The 13,513-nt window shown below is 41.9% G+C and overlaps 1 protein-coding gene across 1 annotated transcript in view; it reads left to right on the top strand.

Moving 5' to 3' along the window:
* c2cd3 (C2 domain containing 3 centriole elongation regulator) overlaps positions 1-13,513 on the top strand; it is a 163,303-nt gene that overhangs the window by 44,243 nt on the left and 105,547 nt on the right. The window contains exons 9-12 of the mRNA XM_060826212.1: positions 3,608-3,789; positions 6,130-6,339; positions 10,510-10,625; positions 12,609-12,727. Of these exons, the coding sequence (XP_060682195.1) occupies positions 3,608-3,789; positions 6,130-6,339; positions 10,510-10,625; positions 12,609-12,727 (627 nt within the window). The remainder of the gene's footprint in view (positions 1-3,607; positions 3,790-6,129; positions 6,340-10,509; positions 10,626-12,608; positions 12,728-13,513) is intronic.

The following is a 13,513-nucleotide window of genomic DNA, read 5'->3' as shown; positions in this document are numbered from 1 at the left end:
CAAAACGTAGAGGGCCCAGCACCGATCCTTGTGGCATTCCACTGGTCACAGGCCTCCAGTCTGAAAAACAACCCTCCAGCACCACCCTCTATCTTCTATCTTTGAGCCAGTTCTGTATCCAAATGGCTAGTTCTCCCTGTATTCTGTGAGATCTAACCTTGCTAATCAGTCTCCCATGGGGAACCTTGTCGAAAGTCTTACTGAAGTCCATATAGATCACATCTACTGCTCTGCCCTCATCAATCTTCTTTGTTACTTGTGGATAGGGCAGCATTTACTGCACATCCCTTAATGCTTAGAGGGCAGTTAAGTGCTGTGGGTCTGAAGTTGTGTGTAGGCCAAACCAAATAAGGATGACTGTTTCCTTTCCTAAAGGACACTAGTGAACCAGATGGGTTTTTCCTGACAATCAACAATGGTTTTATGGTCATCATTGGACTCATAATTCTAGATATTTATTGAATTCAAATTTCACCAAATGCCATGGTAGTATTCAAATCCAGATCTCATAATAAATAAATGAGTCTCATAATAATCTAATGATGATATCACGAGACTGTTACTCCCCTTTGCTTTCTATCGATTCTATCCATATCTCTGATACTTTTATACATCTCAATCCGGTCCTCTCTCAGCCTGAGATGATGAATAATCCTGAGTTTCATCTCTTTAGGTTGTGCTTCTTAATTTGGTGCCTACCTTCTCACGCTCTCTATGTAGAATCTCCTTCTTTGTCCTGCTGATGTAGTTGGTACTGGATCACGATACCTGGATCCTCCCACTCCCAATGCAAGTCCTGTCCAGCCCTGAGAATGCATTGAACCCTGATACTAGGCAGGCAGCCTAGCTGTCTCGACATTCACTGTTTGTTGGAGAGAAAAGTGTCAGTTGTCCCCACTATATTGACCCTTGCTCATAGAGCCATAGACATGTACAGAGTAGAAACAGACCCTTCAGTCCAACTCGTCCATGCCGACCAGATATTCTAACCTTATCCAGTCCCATTTGCCTGCACTTGGCCCATATCCCTCTAAACCCTGCCTATTCATATATCCATTCAAATGCTTTTCAAAAGTTACAATTGTACTAGTCTCCACTACTTCCTCTGGCAGCTCATTCCATACAAGCACTACCCTTTGAGTGAAAGGTTGCCCTTTATGTGCCTTTTATTTCTTTGCCCTCACACCCTAAACCAATGCCTTCTAGTTCTGGACTCCCTCACCCCAAGGAAAAGACCTTGTCTATTTACCCTACACATGCCTGTCAGGGAAAACAGCCCCAGCCTATTCAGCCTCTCCCTATTGCTCAAACCCTCCGACCCTGACAACATCCTTGTGAATCTTTTCTGAACCCTTTTAAGTTTCACAACATCCTTCCGATAGGAGGGAGAATTGCACACAATATTCCAAAAGTGGCCTAACCATTACTTGTTACTTGTCCCTCCTGCACAGCATCCTGTACCACAGTGCCATAGTCAGTTACCTCACTCAACCTGTAGCTCTGACTTTCATCCAGTCAGTTAGAAAGCACTTCAAAACTGTTGGGCAGTTAGAAAGGAAAGACATCTGGGAGTTCAGAACTAAAAGGTATAGGTTTAAGGTGAGAGGGGAAAGATTTAAAAGGGACCTGAGGGGCAACTTTTTTGCACAGTGGGTGGAGCACATATGGAATGAGCTGCCGGGAAAGTGGTGGAGGCTGGTACAATTACAGCATTTAGAAAATGAATGGAGGCATGAATAGGAAGGGTTTAGAGGGATATGGGCCAAGTGCTGGCAAATGGGACTAAATTAGGTTAGGATATCTGGGTCGACATGGACGAGTTGGGCCGAAGGGTCTGTTTCCATGCTATACATCTCTCTCTGACATCTGCCCTTTGTTGTACCATACTTCCCACACTTGCATTCCTACTGTCCTGTCCCTGAATACTGACCAAAACAGATGACACAACCCTCAAATGTGTGACTGCCACCTGAAACATAGAAACCTAGTAACTGTCCTACTTCCCTGATGCGTTGTACTGTCTGTAGGTCATCATCTAGCTCGGACTGAGTGTTGAAGCTGTTTGAACTTCAAACACTTACTGCACTCAATATATGTCGATCTATCTGGGTAAGACTCTGCTTCCTGAAATGTATTAGTATTGCAGTTGGCTTTTACAACACATCAATTATACCTACGCAAGGAAAAACAGCTTAAAAATCTCATTGTTTAGATCAGAGTGGTGCTGGAAAAGCACAACAGGTCAGGCAACATCCAAGGAGCAGGAAAATTGGCGTGTTGGGCAAAAGCCCTTCATCAGGAAAATTCCATTATTTGGCCCTTAAAAATCTCATTGTCTGGCCCAATATTGATCTTGTAAAAATTATAGAAATAAGTAAACCCTTTCAATCATGAGGCTAGTAACAATCTATTTTTAAAGAAATGACATAAAACTGAATAAGGAGGGCAACACATTCATCCATCTTCACAGTCAACCAAAAAATTACAGAAGCAAATTATTTCTGAATAATAGCCTTCGTCGTCTTCTGATAAATCTGTGTAGCTAGGTGGAAACATTTCCAATAATTTTGGGGCAACCAAACTCCATTTAGCAACAACAAACTACATCAAATAGCTCAAAATGCCACCCGAGACCTCTGTGTTCGGATGTATAATGTTAAGAAACAGAGGGCAAGAGGAAATTGCAATGATTCCACTTACTCTATTTGGGGTTGAATTTGGGTACTTGCTTACCCTATGTTTCTATATGTTTTTATAAAACCTAAGTTCCCAAATGTCTTTTAACTACTCAACCTACCCTTTTCTGTTCAATGTATATTCCCAGTTCTTTCTGCAACTGCACCCCCTTTAGGGAGGTGTCGGATGCATCTCCGTGAATGATGCCAGTTGAAGATTCCTGCTGGTTTCAAAAAACAGCTTCAATATTGTACATGTGACTCCAGACCCACAGCGATGTAGTTGACTCTTAACTGACCTCTGGGCAATTCGGAATGGGCATTTAATGTTAGCATAACCAGCAGCACCTTAATCCCTTGAACAAATATATATTTTTTAAAAAATCTGGCTGCTGGGAATGGATTTGGTCTATAGCATCAAACTAATCAGAATATACGTGTGGAGTTGTTGAATTTTGATGTACATGACATTTGATTGCATAATTTCCATTTTACAATGTTAAAAAATGCAACCATCAAAGTTATTGGAAGCCAAGCTATTCAAGAGACCTGTTTTACTGTGACTAATTATGTGCTGTTTATAAATATTTTAAAAGAACTTGATTCATTCTGAAGTCGACCAACAACAGCAGAGTATGTTGTGCACTGCACCACTGAAATTAATCTGAGTTCCTAAGCTGAGCATTCTTGTTATCTGCTTTGTCCAAAGTATTGTTGGGTAGAATTAACCTGGTATTAAATATTGGTGAAAATGATTGTGTTCCCAGTGTTCTCTAATTTGTCCTTTGTCCTTTCTATAATAACACTGTAAAATGGATTTTTTAAAAATATACCAGGTTTAGCTGATTTTAGCTATCAAATGAAATTCAGTACAGTATTGTAGTAGCAATTGTCATTCAAACTGATTTTACTTCTTTGTTCTTTCTATGTAGAAATCTGAAAGTAGTGCTAGTGATTTTACTAGTGAAGATGAGGAATTCGACATCTCAAAGAAAAAACTGAAACAGCAGTCCCTTTGCAAAACTGATATCCATAACCAGCACAGTCTGTCACATAATGCCCCACATCACAATGTTACTGGTTTGAATCAAAATGGGGCAGGAAAAAGTACCAGGTAAAATAAGTTAGCAACACACTCAATGGCAGTAAATATAACAATGTATACATATTTGTTGAGTTTAATAATGTACTTTTGGATAAATTTGAATTGATGATTGGAATTGCATTTTGCTTTTGCGTATATGACCCTGAGTGCGATGTTTAAAAAAAAAACTGGTGGCATTCCTGTTTACATTGCCTAACAACCTGGCACTTGACAATGCTATGTAAGCACCTTTCTTTTGTATTTGGAAGTTTTTCTCTGATACTTAACCATTTACTTAACCATGCGGGCGGCACGGTGGCACAGTGGTTAGTCTCACAGCACCAGAGACCCGGGTTCAATTCCCGACTCAGGCGACTGACTGTGTGGAGTTTGCACGTTCTCCCCGTGTCTGCGTGGGTTTCCTCCGGGTGCTCCGGTTTCCTCCCACAGTCCAAAGATGTGCTGGTCAGGTGAATTGGCCATGCTAAATTGTCCATAGTGTTAGGTAAGGGGTAAATGTAGGGTATGGGTGGGTTGCGCTTCGGCGGGTCGGTGTGGACTTGTTGGGCCGAAGGGCCTGTTTCCACACTGTAAGTAATCTAATCTAATCATTTCTTCTTATTATTTTAAGATTAAAAATTTGGTAAAATTGATTCTCTTATTTTTTTCATTGCAAAGCAATTGGATAAATATTTGCAAACTGTCTTATAAAAATGGGTGAAAGGAAATGGAATAGACCAGGTAGGTTTAGTAGAAAAGATAGAGATGTTGCAGCTATAATGTGCTGAATGACTGCCTTAAGTATTGAAATTTTTATATTTAAATGGAATATTTTTGTAATGGTGTAGGGGAGATATCTCCATTTGTTTGTAGAAAAGTGGTTTCTTTGATCTTTGTTGTATTCCAAGATGAGTGGATCAAAGTCGCTGATGCTTGCTGGCTGGTTAAAATGGTCCAGGAGGACCCTTATAGACACCAGGACTATGATCATTTTGAAGCAAGAAGCCTAACTCCAGACTTTCCTTATCTATGATTCCAGTAGCTGTAGTGTGGTGCATACTCGCGCATTAGCTGTGCAATATTGTGAGCCACCCTCAGTTGAAGAGAAGATTGTTCAGAGAGCGTGTAACCGAGAGGAAGCTCCCCAGATCTGTGACATTCTACCTAATGCCACTATAAAATTTCAGATCTTCCTCTGCCAAACCAAAAAATCCACAGGACTGTCAGGACAAAGAATGTTATAATGCTACATTGTACCATTACACTGGCTGTGCCTCCTCAGTAATTGAGCTTCCAATATCTTGATATGTACAAATGCTGACACCTCTCTCTAAGGAATGGTCAGTCACCTCTCAGGTGTACATTGCCTATAATAGATACTGAAAATGCCTAGCCTGTCTATGCAAACCCCAGCCAGGGGAAAGACTTTGGCTCCTGCACTCTCTAGATGCCAGACGCGTCTCTATACTAATTCCATGATGTGACAGTGCAGGACTCACTGTGTGAATATCCTAGGTCCAATATCCTCCCGCTGAACCAATAGGATACTGTGTATATTCTCGAATGTGGATTCAAGCTTTAATTACACTGTCCAAATGCTAGGTCTGTGATTTGCTAGTTTAAAAGCAGGGGTATAGGCAGACACATTGCTGAAACAGGGAGTCTTTCATTAATGTCCTGAGGAAAGGACAACAGTTGCTTTCATTTCAGACAGCCATGTTAAACCTGGGAGGGCAATGAGACAAGCAGCAAATGTTGGAGTTTTGCAAGTGAATGTAGGTATTTTCTAATCAAACTGTTCAAAGATCTTATTGCAAACTCTTAGAGCGATGGGAACTGAACCTGGGTCTCCTGTCTCAGAGGCATGGTCACTACCACTCGACCACAAGAGCCTCCTGTAAGTGAATATATATGTATAAGTTCTCTTCACAACCTGTGCCTCCGAGATGCCCTCAAAATGATTTCTGATTCTTTTTCCTACACTACACCTAAGTGCACGGCTGACAGCTGGAGCTGAGGTGGAGAGAAAGTCTGCTGACTGGTTTGCCGGGGTGTCATTGAAAATTTTTGTCAAGCATTGTCTGGTGTTCAGGGCCGAGATGGTCCTGGACTGGTGAGCTTCTGCATACTCAGCCAGGTCTGCTGCAGGCAATGCAGTTACTGGCAGAAGGGAGCTGGAGGGACAGGGCACCTTGCAGTGTCATGAGATAATCTCCTGGAGAACATATCTGTCACTTTTCCTACCTGTGTATTTATTTCCTGAGCCGACAAGGGCCATCTGCCCCTTATGGAGGCAGTGAAAACTTGCAATTGTTTATTTTTTTTGAATTGTATGTGTTTAATATGTTTTCATGACATTCTTACATACAGCTCCCACCCTCTGCAAGAAGGTCCTCTACTAGATGAGCAGGAAGTGCAAGCCATTGGGTTAAGTGTTGATAGAATAACCCTGTTGGGTCGCATTTACCTTGCCCGAGTCATCATTGAGACACTAAAACTCCCTCCTGACAGCACTCAAACAACACCAAAACAAAAAGGCAGTAGTGGAAAGCCACCTCGACCAGTTCCTGGAAGAAAATGGTAATTTATGAAATATTACAGCATGTGTGGTTTATCAATTTTGCTTCTGAAATTAAAATATATAAATTTGTGACTAACTAGAATCATCTATTTTCCTTGCAGTCTCAGATTAATTCATTTACAAACGTATTTCTGAATCAGCATGTTTGGTTCCGCCCTCATGTAACAACATTCAGTACTCCCATGTACAACTAACGGACTGCTGTATTTTCATAGCTGCAGTCTTTTAGTATTAGAGGGAATAGGTGTTTAATGGTGATGGATGGATTGTTGGTCAAAAGGACTGCTTTATTCTGCATAGTGTTGAGCTGTTGAGTGGTTTTGCAGCTACAATCATGTTGGCAACTGAAAGGGATTCCAGACTTCTGCCTTTAGGCAGTGAAGAAGTTTTGGGGGGACAGATGAGCCATGCATTGGAGATTTCACAGCCCCTTGTCATGTCTAGTAGCCACTGCATTTTTATGGCCAGTTCAATAAAGTTTCTAATCAATGATGACTCCCAGCACATTACTAGAAGGTTGCATAATGGTAACGCTAATGTATATAAAGGCGAAGTGGTTAGACTCCCTCTTGTTGGACATGACCATGATTTAGTTTTTGTCATCCAATCAGTGTGAAGGTGTCCATATCTTCTTTTCACACCATTTTAGGGTCAGTTCAATGTTAGGATAGGTGGCCCCATGAGTTATGTTTTTATTCATTCACGGGATATGAGAATTGCTGACTAGGCTAGCATTTATAATCCATCCCACATTGCTGTTGTGAAGATGCCGGTGAAGTGCGACCTTGAAATGAATTAGAATTTGCTTTATTGTCACATATTCAAATGAGTACAGTGAAAAGATCACAGTCGCCACATTACCTAGGTACAGATACCTAAGATCAAATTGTTAGGGAACAAAAAAAAATAGAAAAGTTAAGAAATAAATAGTCCAGCATTATATGTCATAGGAATAAATTAGAAAAATAAAGAAGTAAAATCTTCAGAATATCAGTCTTTCCAACCCAGTTCATGCTGGCACCTAGCCTCAAAGAAGACCTCCACCAAATTGCTGTCCCCCACCCACATATAAGAGTCGCCCCACTTTAGGCACCATCTCTTCGCCACTGGATCCACTTTGCTGGTGCTGCCATCTTGAAGAGTCTGCTGCTGCTGGCACCGCTGTCCCAGATCGCTGGAGGAGCTTTGCTGCAATCGGCACTGAACGGCGGGAGAGGACTGCTGCTGCTGCCACAGGCTCCGAATGGTGAGAGAATGCACTGTGATGCCAGCCTCTTATTGTGGCCACCATCTCTGAACGCTGAAGAGAATGTTCCAGCTGCTGCCACCACCACCGATCGCTTGGAGAACATCCTTTCTTCTGCTGCTGCCTCCGATCACCAGGAAAAGCCAAGTGCGTCGTTCCGCATGCAATCCGCTCTTGCCACCAACCAACCCGCCACAGTATAAAATGAAATAAAAGACAAAAAGAAAAGGGAAATAAAGTGAGAAAGACGAGAACTCTGTGGGAAGCTAAAGAAGTGATTGCTGGGCCACTTGCTGAGATATTTGTATCATCGATAGTCACAGGTGAGGTGCCGGAAAACCGGAGGTTGGCAAACGTGGTACCACTGTTTAAGAAGGGTCGTAAGAACAAGCCAGGAAACTATAGACCAGTGAACCTGACCTCGGTGGTGGGCAAGTTGTTGGTGGGAATCCTGAGGGATAGGATGTACATGTATTTGGAAAGGCAAGGACTGATTTGGGATAGTCAACACGGAAATCATGTTTCACAAACTTGATTGAGTTTTTTGATGAAGTAACAAAGAAGATTGATGAGGGCAGAGCAGTAGATGTGATCTATATGGACTTCAGTAAGGTGTTCAACAAGGTTCCCCGTGGGAGACTGATTAGCAAGGTTAGATCTCACGGAATACAGGGAGAACTAGCCATTTGGATACAGAACTGGCTCAAAGGTAGAAGATAGAGGGTGGTGCTGGAGGGTTGTTTTTCAGACTGGAGGCCTGTGACCAGTGGAGTGCCACAAGAATCGGTGCTGGGCCCTCTACTTTCTATTATTTACATAAATGATTTGGATGCGAGCATAATAGGTACAGTTAGTAAGTTTGCAGATGACACCAAAATTGGAGGTGTAGTGGACAGTGAAGAGGGTTACCTCAGATTACAACAGGATCTGGACCAGATGGGCCAATGGGCTGAGAAGTGGCAGATGAAGTTTAATTCAGATAAATGCGAGGTGCTGCATTTTGGGAAAGCAAATCTTAGGAGGACTTATACACTTAATGGTAAGGTCCTAGGGAGTGTTGCTGAACAAAGAGACCATGGAGTGCAGGTTCATAGCTCCTTGAAAGTGGAGTCGCAAGTAGATAGGATAGTGAAGAAGGCGTTTGGTATGCTTTCCTTTATTGGTCAGAGTATTGAGTACAGGAGTTGGGAGGTCATGTTGCGGCTGTTCAGGACGTTGGTTAGGCCACTGTTGGAATACTGCGTGCAATTCTGGCCTTCCTATCGGAAGGATGTTGTGAAACTTGAGAGGGTTCAGAAAAGATTTACAAGGATGTTGCCAGGATTGGAGAATCTGAGCTACAGGGAGAGGCTGAACAGGCTGGGGCTGTTTTCCCTGGAGCTGAGGGGTGACCTTATAGAGGTTTACAAAATTATGAGGGGCATGGATAGGATAAATAGACAAAGTCTTTTCCCTGGGGTCGGGGAGTCCAGAATTAGGGTGAGAGGGGAAAGATATAAAAGAGACCTAAGGGGCAACGTTTTCACGCAGAGGGTTGTACGTGTATGGATTGAGCTGCCAGAGGATGTGGTGGAGGCTGGTACAATTGCAACATTTAAGAGGCATTTGGATAGGTATATGAATAGGAAGGGTTTGGAGGGATATGGGCTGGGTCCTCGTAGGTGGGACTAGATTGGGTTGGGATATCTGGTCAGCATGGACGGGTTGGACCGAAGGGCCTGTTTCCATGCTGTACATCTCTATGACTCTAAATGAGCAGAAGCAAAAGTTAAACAAAGAAGGAAGGCAGATGAGAGCAATTAGGCCCTGGGCAAGACCCTACTTACAGCCCTTTTACTCGGGCACCATCTTGCACTGGAGTAAATGCTGCAATCTTTTAGAGTGTCATTATTCCCACTGTGCTGATGAAAAGTCTATTTTCCACAATTTTGATCCAGTGACTGTGAAAGAATGGTATTACAGTTCCATGTCGGGATGCTGTGTGGCCTGGAGGGGAACCATCTGTCTACTGCCCTTGTTCTTCTAAATGGCAGAGTTTGTGGTTTTGGAAGGTGTTGTTCAAGGATGTAGCATCATTAATGGGTAATGGCATTAGATTTTTGAATGGCATACCTTAATTTTATGTTTCTGTCTTGTTAACATTAATGGATTAGTATATCAGTTTTGTTTGTATGCTAGGAGGCTGAAGCAATAGCAGGGACTATACTTTCACTGTCCAAGATTATTTTGAGGGTTGGAGAAGTAGTATGTTCTGCATAGACATTTGCACATTGAATAGATGTGCCCACAGTTAAATGCAAGGAAGAGTAACAGAGGTGTAGGGAGGATGTCTTGACTTTGGGTCTTTTGCAACTACAGTTACGGCCAATGTTGGAGCAATTAAAATCATGGATTTGTAAGCGTAATTAGCGGAATGCAGATATCTTTGAGGTTGTGGGATTGGAAGACTACAGGTAGGGAGGGGTGAGGCTATGGAATGGTTTAAAAACAAGGATGGGCATTTTAAAATTAAGATTTTGCTTGACCAGCAGCCAGTGCATGTGAATAAGAGGGAACAGAGATTTCTAAGTGTTGAGACACTGACTGCAAAATTATGGATGGCTTCAAATTTACAGTCATCAATGTAGTCGACCAATTCAGAGTGTGTTAGAATTGTCAGATCTAAAGATAACAAAGACATGAATGAAGGTTATAGCAGGAGTCTTCAAACATTAATTCATTTTTATTTTGGGAGTCATTTACAAAAGCATTGTTATTTTTTAATTCATGGACATTGATTCCCAGGATGTTGATTTGGGTTTCAGTGACAATAATGATATGAACAATTTATTGACTTCGTTTGGGGGAGACTTTCTTCAACAATTTTTTAAAAAAATTGATTTAAGGATTAAATTCCAATTACCATTTGTTTTTACATCCTCAGCACGTACTTTGTTGAGTATCACTTTCCTGTGGCTACACCTTCAAGAGCTGGAGGCAGAAATGTTTCCATGGCATCTGAAATTACATGGGTAGCTTCCAGCAAAGTTACACGAGAAGGTAAGGCAGATAGACTGTATTCTTTGTGCTGCATTTAATTAAACTTTGTGTGTGATTAACATTGTATCTCCAACTGTGATTCTATCTTCGGGAGATTTTTGTGGTCTCAGCAATATCATTTAAAAATGGTGGGAATGAAAAAAAGATAGCAACTTATTTCTAGCAAGTTTTGGTGAGACCTTAGAGAATAGGATAATATGTTAATGGTCCCTTTTTTAAAAATGTCAGACTTGTCTTCGCATGCAGAACAGGAAATAATGTTTAGTCGATGATAAATAGCCACAGTATTTGGCTATTACAGCCCTGTTCTATTAATTTTAAATGAAATTGTCCTATTTTCCATATTTCCTTTTGAATTTGAGATCCTTTAGAGTAGTTAGCTGAGATTTAATAATGTGTTTCCCTGAGGGTATAGGAATTTGTTTTTGGTATGAGGAGGAGGAAGAAAAGATGACCTAAAATAGAATATAGTGTGAAAACAGACCATTCAGCCCATCAAGACCAGAAACTCTCCGAAGAATATGTCAACCAGACTCATTTCCCCTACCCTATCCCTGTAACACTGCATTTTCCATGTCTAATCTAGCCTGCACGTCCCTGGGCACTATGGACAGTTTAGCATGGCAAATCCACCTAACTTGCACATCTTTGGACTGTGGGAGAAAACCAGGTCACCCAGAGGAAACTCACACAGGCACGTGAAGAATGTGCAAACTCCACACACAGTCGTCCAAGGGTGGAATCGAACCCAGGGCCTGATGCTGTGGGGCAGTAGTGCTAACCATTGAGCCACTGTGCTGCCCCAAAAAATAGATTGCCTAGAATGTTTCTCATGTAAACTTCCTGCTATGTGGAATCAAGCATGTTTTGGGGGACAGAGACAAAACCTGTTCAGCAACTCGATAGTGGCCAAGGACAAAACTGTTGCTGAGATTGCAGTGAGATAAAGGTTGACATTTAAACACCTACTGCAATGAAGAGTGCGTGCCAAACACCGGCCATAACTTAAAAGGTTTTAACTTGGTGAAGTTGCAACACAGGGCTGCTTGCATGCCAGTAGTTGAAGCAGCATACAATTGGCAGACCTATGCAATCCCAGACCCAACAGATCAGCAGTCCTGCCACATCCAATTCTAAGTGATAGTGGTCTATTAAGCAACAAACAGGAGTTGGGGGGGTTCCAAAGTATCCCTAAACTCACTAACAGAACATTGCGTGAGTGCACAAGACAAGGCTGAAACATTTTGATCTGTAAGTGCCAAGCCTATGTTGCATTTTGGCCTCCTGTACAGGTTTGAGGTATAAAAGATGCCTGTTTTTAGCCAATTTGATTCATGCCACGTGGTACGAAGAAAGATGCTGAAGGCACATGGCACTGCGTACGGCAGAACCTATGGCCCTGACAACATTCCTGCAATGCTGCTGAAGACTTGTGCTCCAGAACAGACTACACCTCTAGCTGTTCCACTACATTACAACACTGACATTGACCTAGCAAAGTAATGGAAGGTGTCACCGACAATGCTGTCAAGTAGAGAGAAAACAGTAATAACCTGCTCGCTGATGCTTAGTTTGTGTTCTGTCAGGGCTGCTCAGCTCCTGATCACATTACAGCCTTGGTCCTAAAATAAACAAAAGAGCTTCCATCAAGTTTAGGTATGAATGACTGTCCTTGATATCAGGACAATATTTGACTAAGCATGGCATCAATAAAGATTTTGTTGCTCCTTGGATGCTGCCTGAACTGCTGTGCTCTTCCAGCACCACTAATCCCGAATCTGGTTTCCAGCATCTGCAGTCATTGATTTTACCTCAATGAAGCAGTTCAAGAAGGCAGCTCCTCATCAGTTTTACAAGTATGATTAGGAATTAGTAACAAATGCTTAGCAGTAACATCCAATTCCAGTATAAAAATAAATAAAATCAAATGGAATGCTCTAAGTAATTTTTTAAAATATTTAAACTTTTCTCTATTTCTTACAGTTGTGAAGTTCCAGCAGCGTTTTGTTTTTCCTATTTGTTTTAGTGGTTTAATGATAGAGCGATGGTGGAACTCTGATCTTGTGTTCAAAATTCATTCCAAAAAGAGTACACAGAAAAAGGTTAGAAGTAAATTTATATTTTAAAAGTCTTGGTGACGTAGATGTAAGCATTCATTTTTTTTCACATAGATAACAAAAGATATAAGAAAATGCCTGGTATATAACAGTACAGAGCTGAAAATGTGTTGCTGGAAAAGTGCAGCAGGTCAGGCAGCATCCAAGGAGCAGGAGAATCGACGTTTCGGGCATGAGCCCTTCTTCATGCCTGAAATGTCGAATCTCCTGTTCCTTGGATGCTGCCTGACCTGCTGCGCTTTTCCAGCAACACATTTTCAGCTCTGATCTGCAGTCCTCACTTTCTCATAGAACAGTACCGGCCCTTTGGCCCTCGACGTTGTGCCGACCTTTTAACCTACTCTTAGATCAAACTAACCTACATACTCTTCATTTTACTATCATCCATGTGCCTATCCAAGAGTTGCTTAAATGCCCCTAATGTATCTCTGTACTTCCACTGCTGGCAGTGCATTCCACGCACCCACATTCTGTGTTAAGAAATTACCTCTGATATTTCCCCTACACCTTCCTCCAATCACCTTAAAATTATGCCCCCTCATGAAGGCCATTTCTGCCCTGGGAAAAAGTCTCTGGCTATCCACTCTATCTATGCCTCTCAACATCTTGTACATCTCTTATTAAGTCACTTCTTCTCCTTTTTCGCTCCAATGAGAAAAGCCCTAGCTCCCTCAACCTTTCTTCATAAGACATGCCCTCCAGTTCAGGCAGCATTCTAGTAAATCTCCTCTGCACCCTCTCAAAAGCTTCCACATGCTCCCTATAATGAGG

Source organism: Hemiscyllium ocellatum, chromosome 6 (genome assembly GCF_020745735.1).
Source record: "Hemiscyllium ocellatum isolate sHemOce1 chromosome 6, sHemOce1.pat.X.cur, whole genome shotgun sequence".
Taxonomy (NCBI): domain Eukaryota; kingdom Metazoa; phylum Chordata; class Chondrichthyes; order Orectolobiformes; family Hemiscylliidae; genus Hemiscyllium; species Hemiscyllium ocellatum.
The sequence above is the reverse complement of the archived record's forward strand: the minus strand, read 5'-3'. Positions and strand labels throughout refer to the sequence as shown.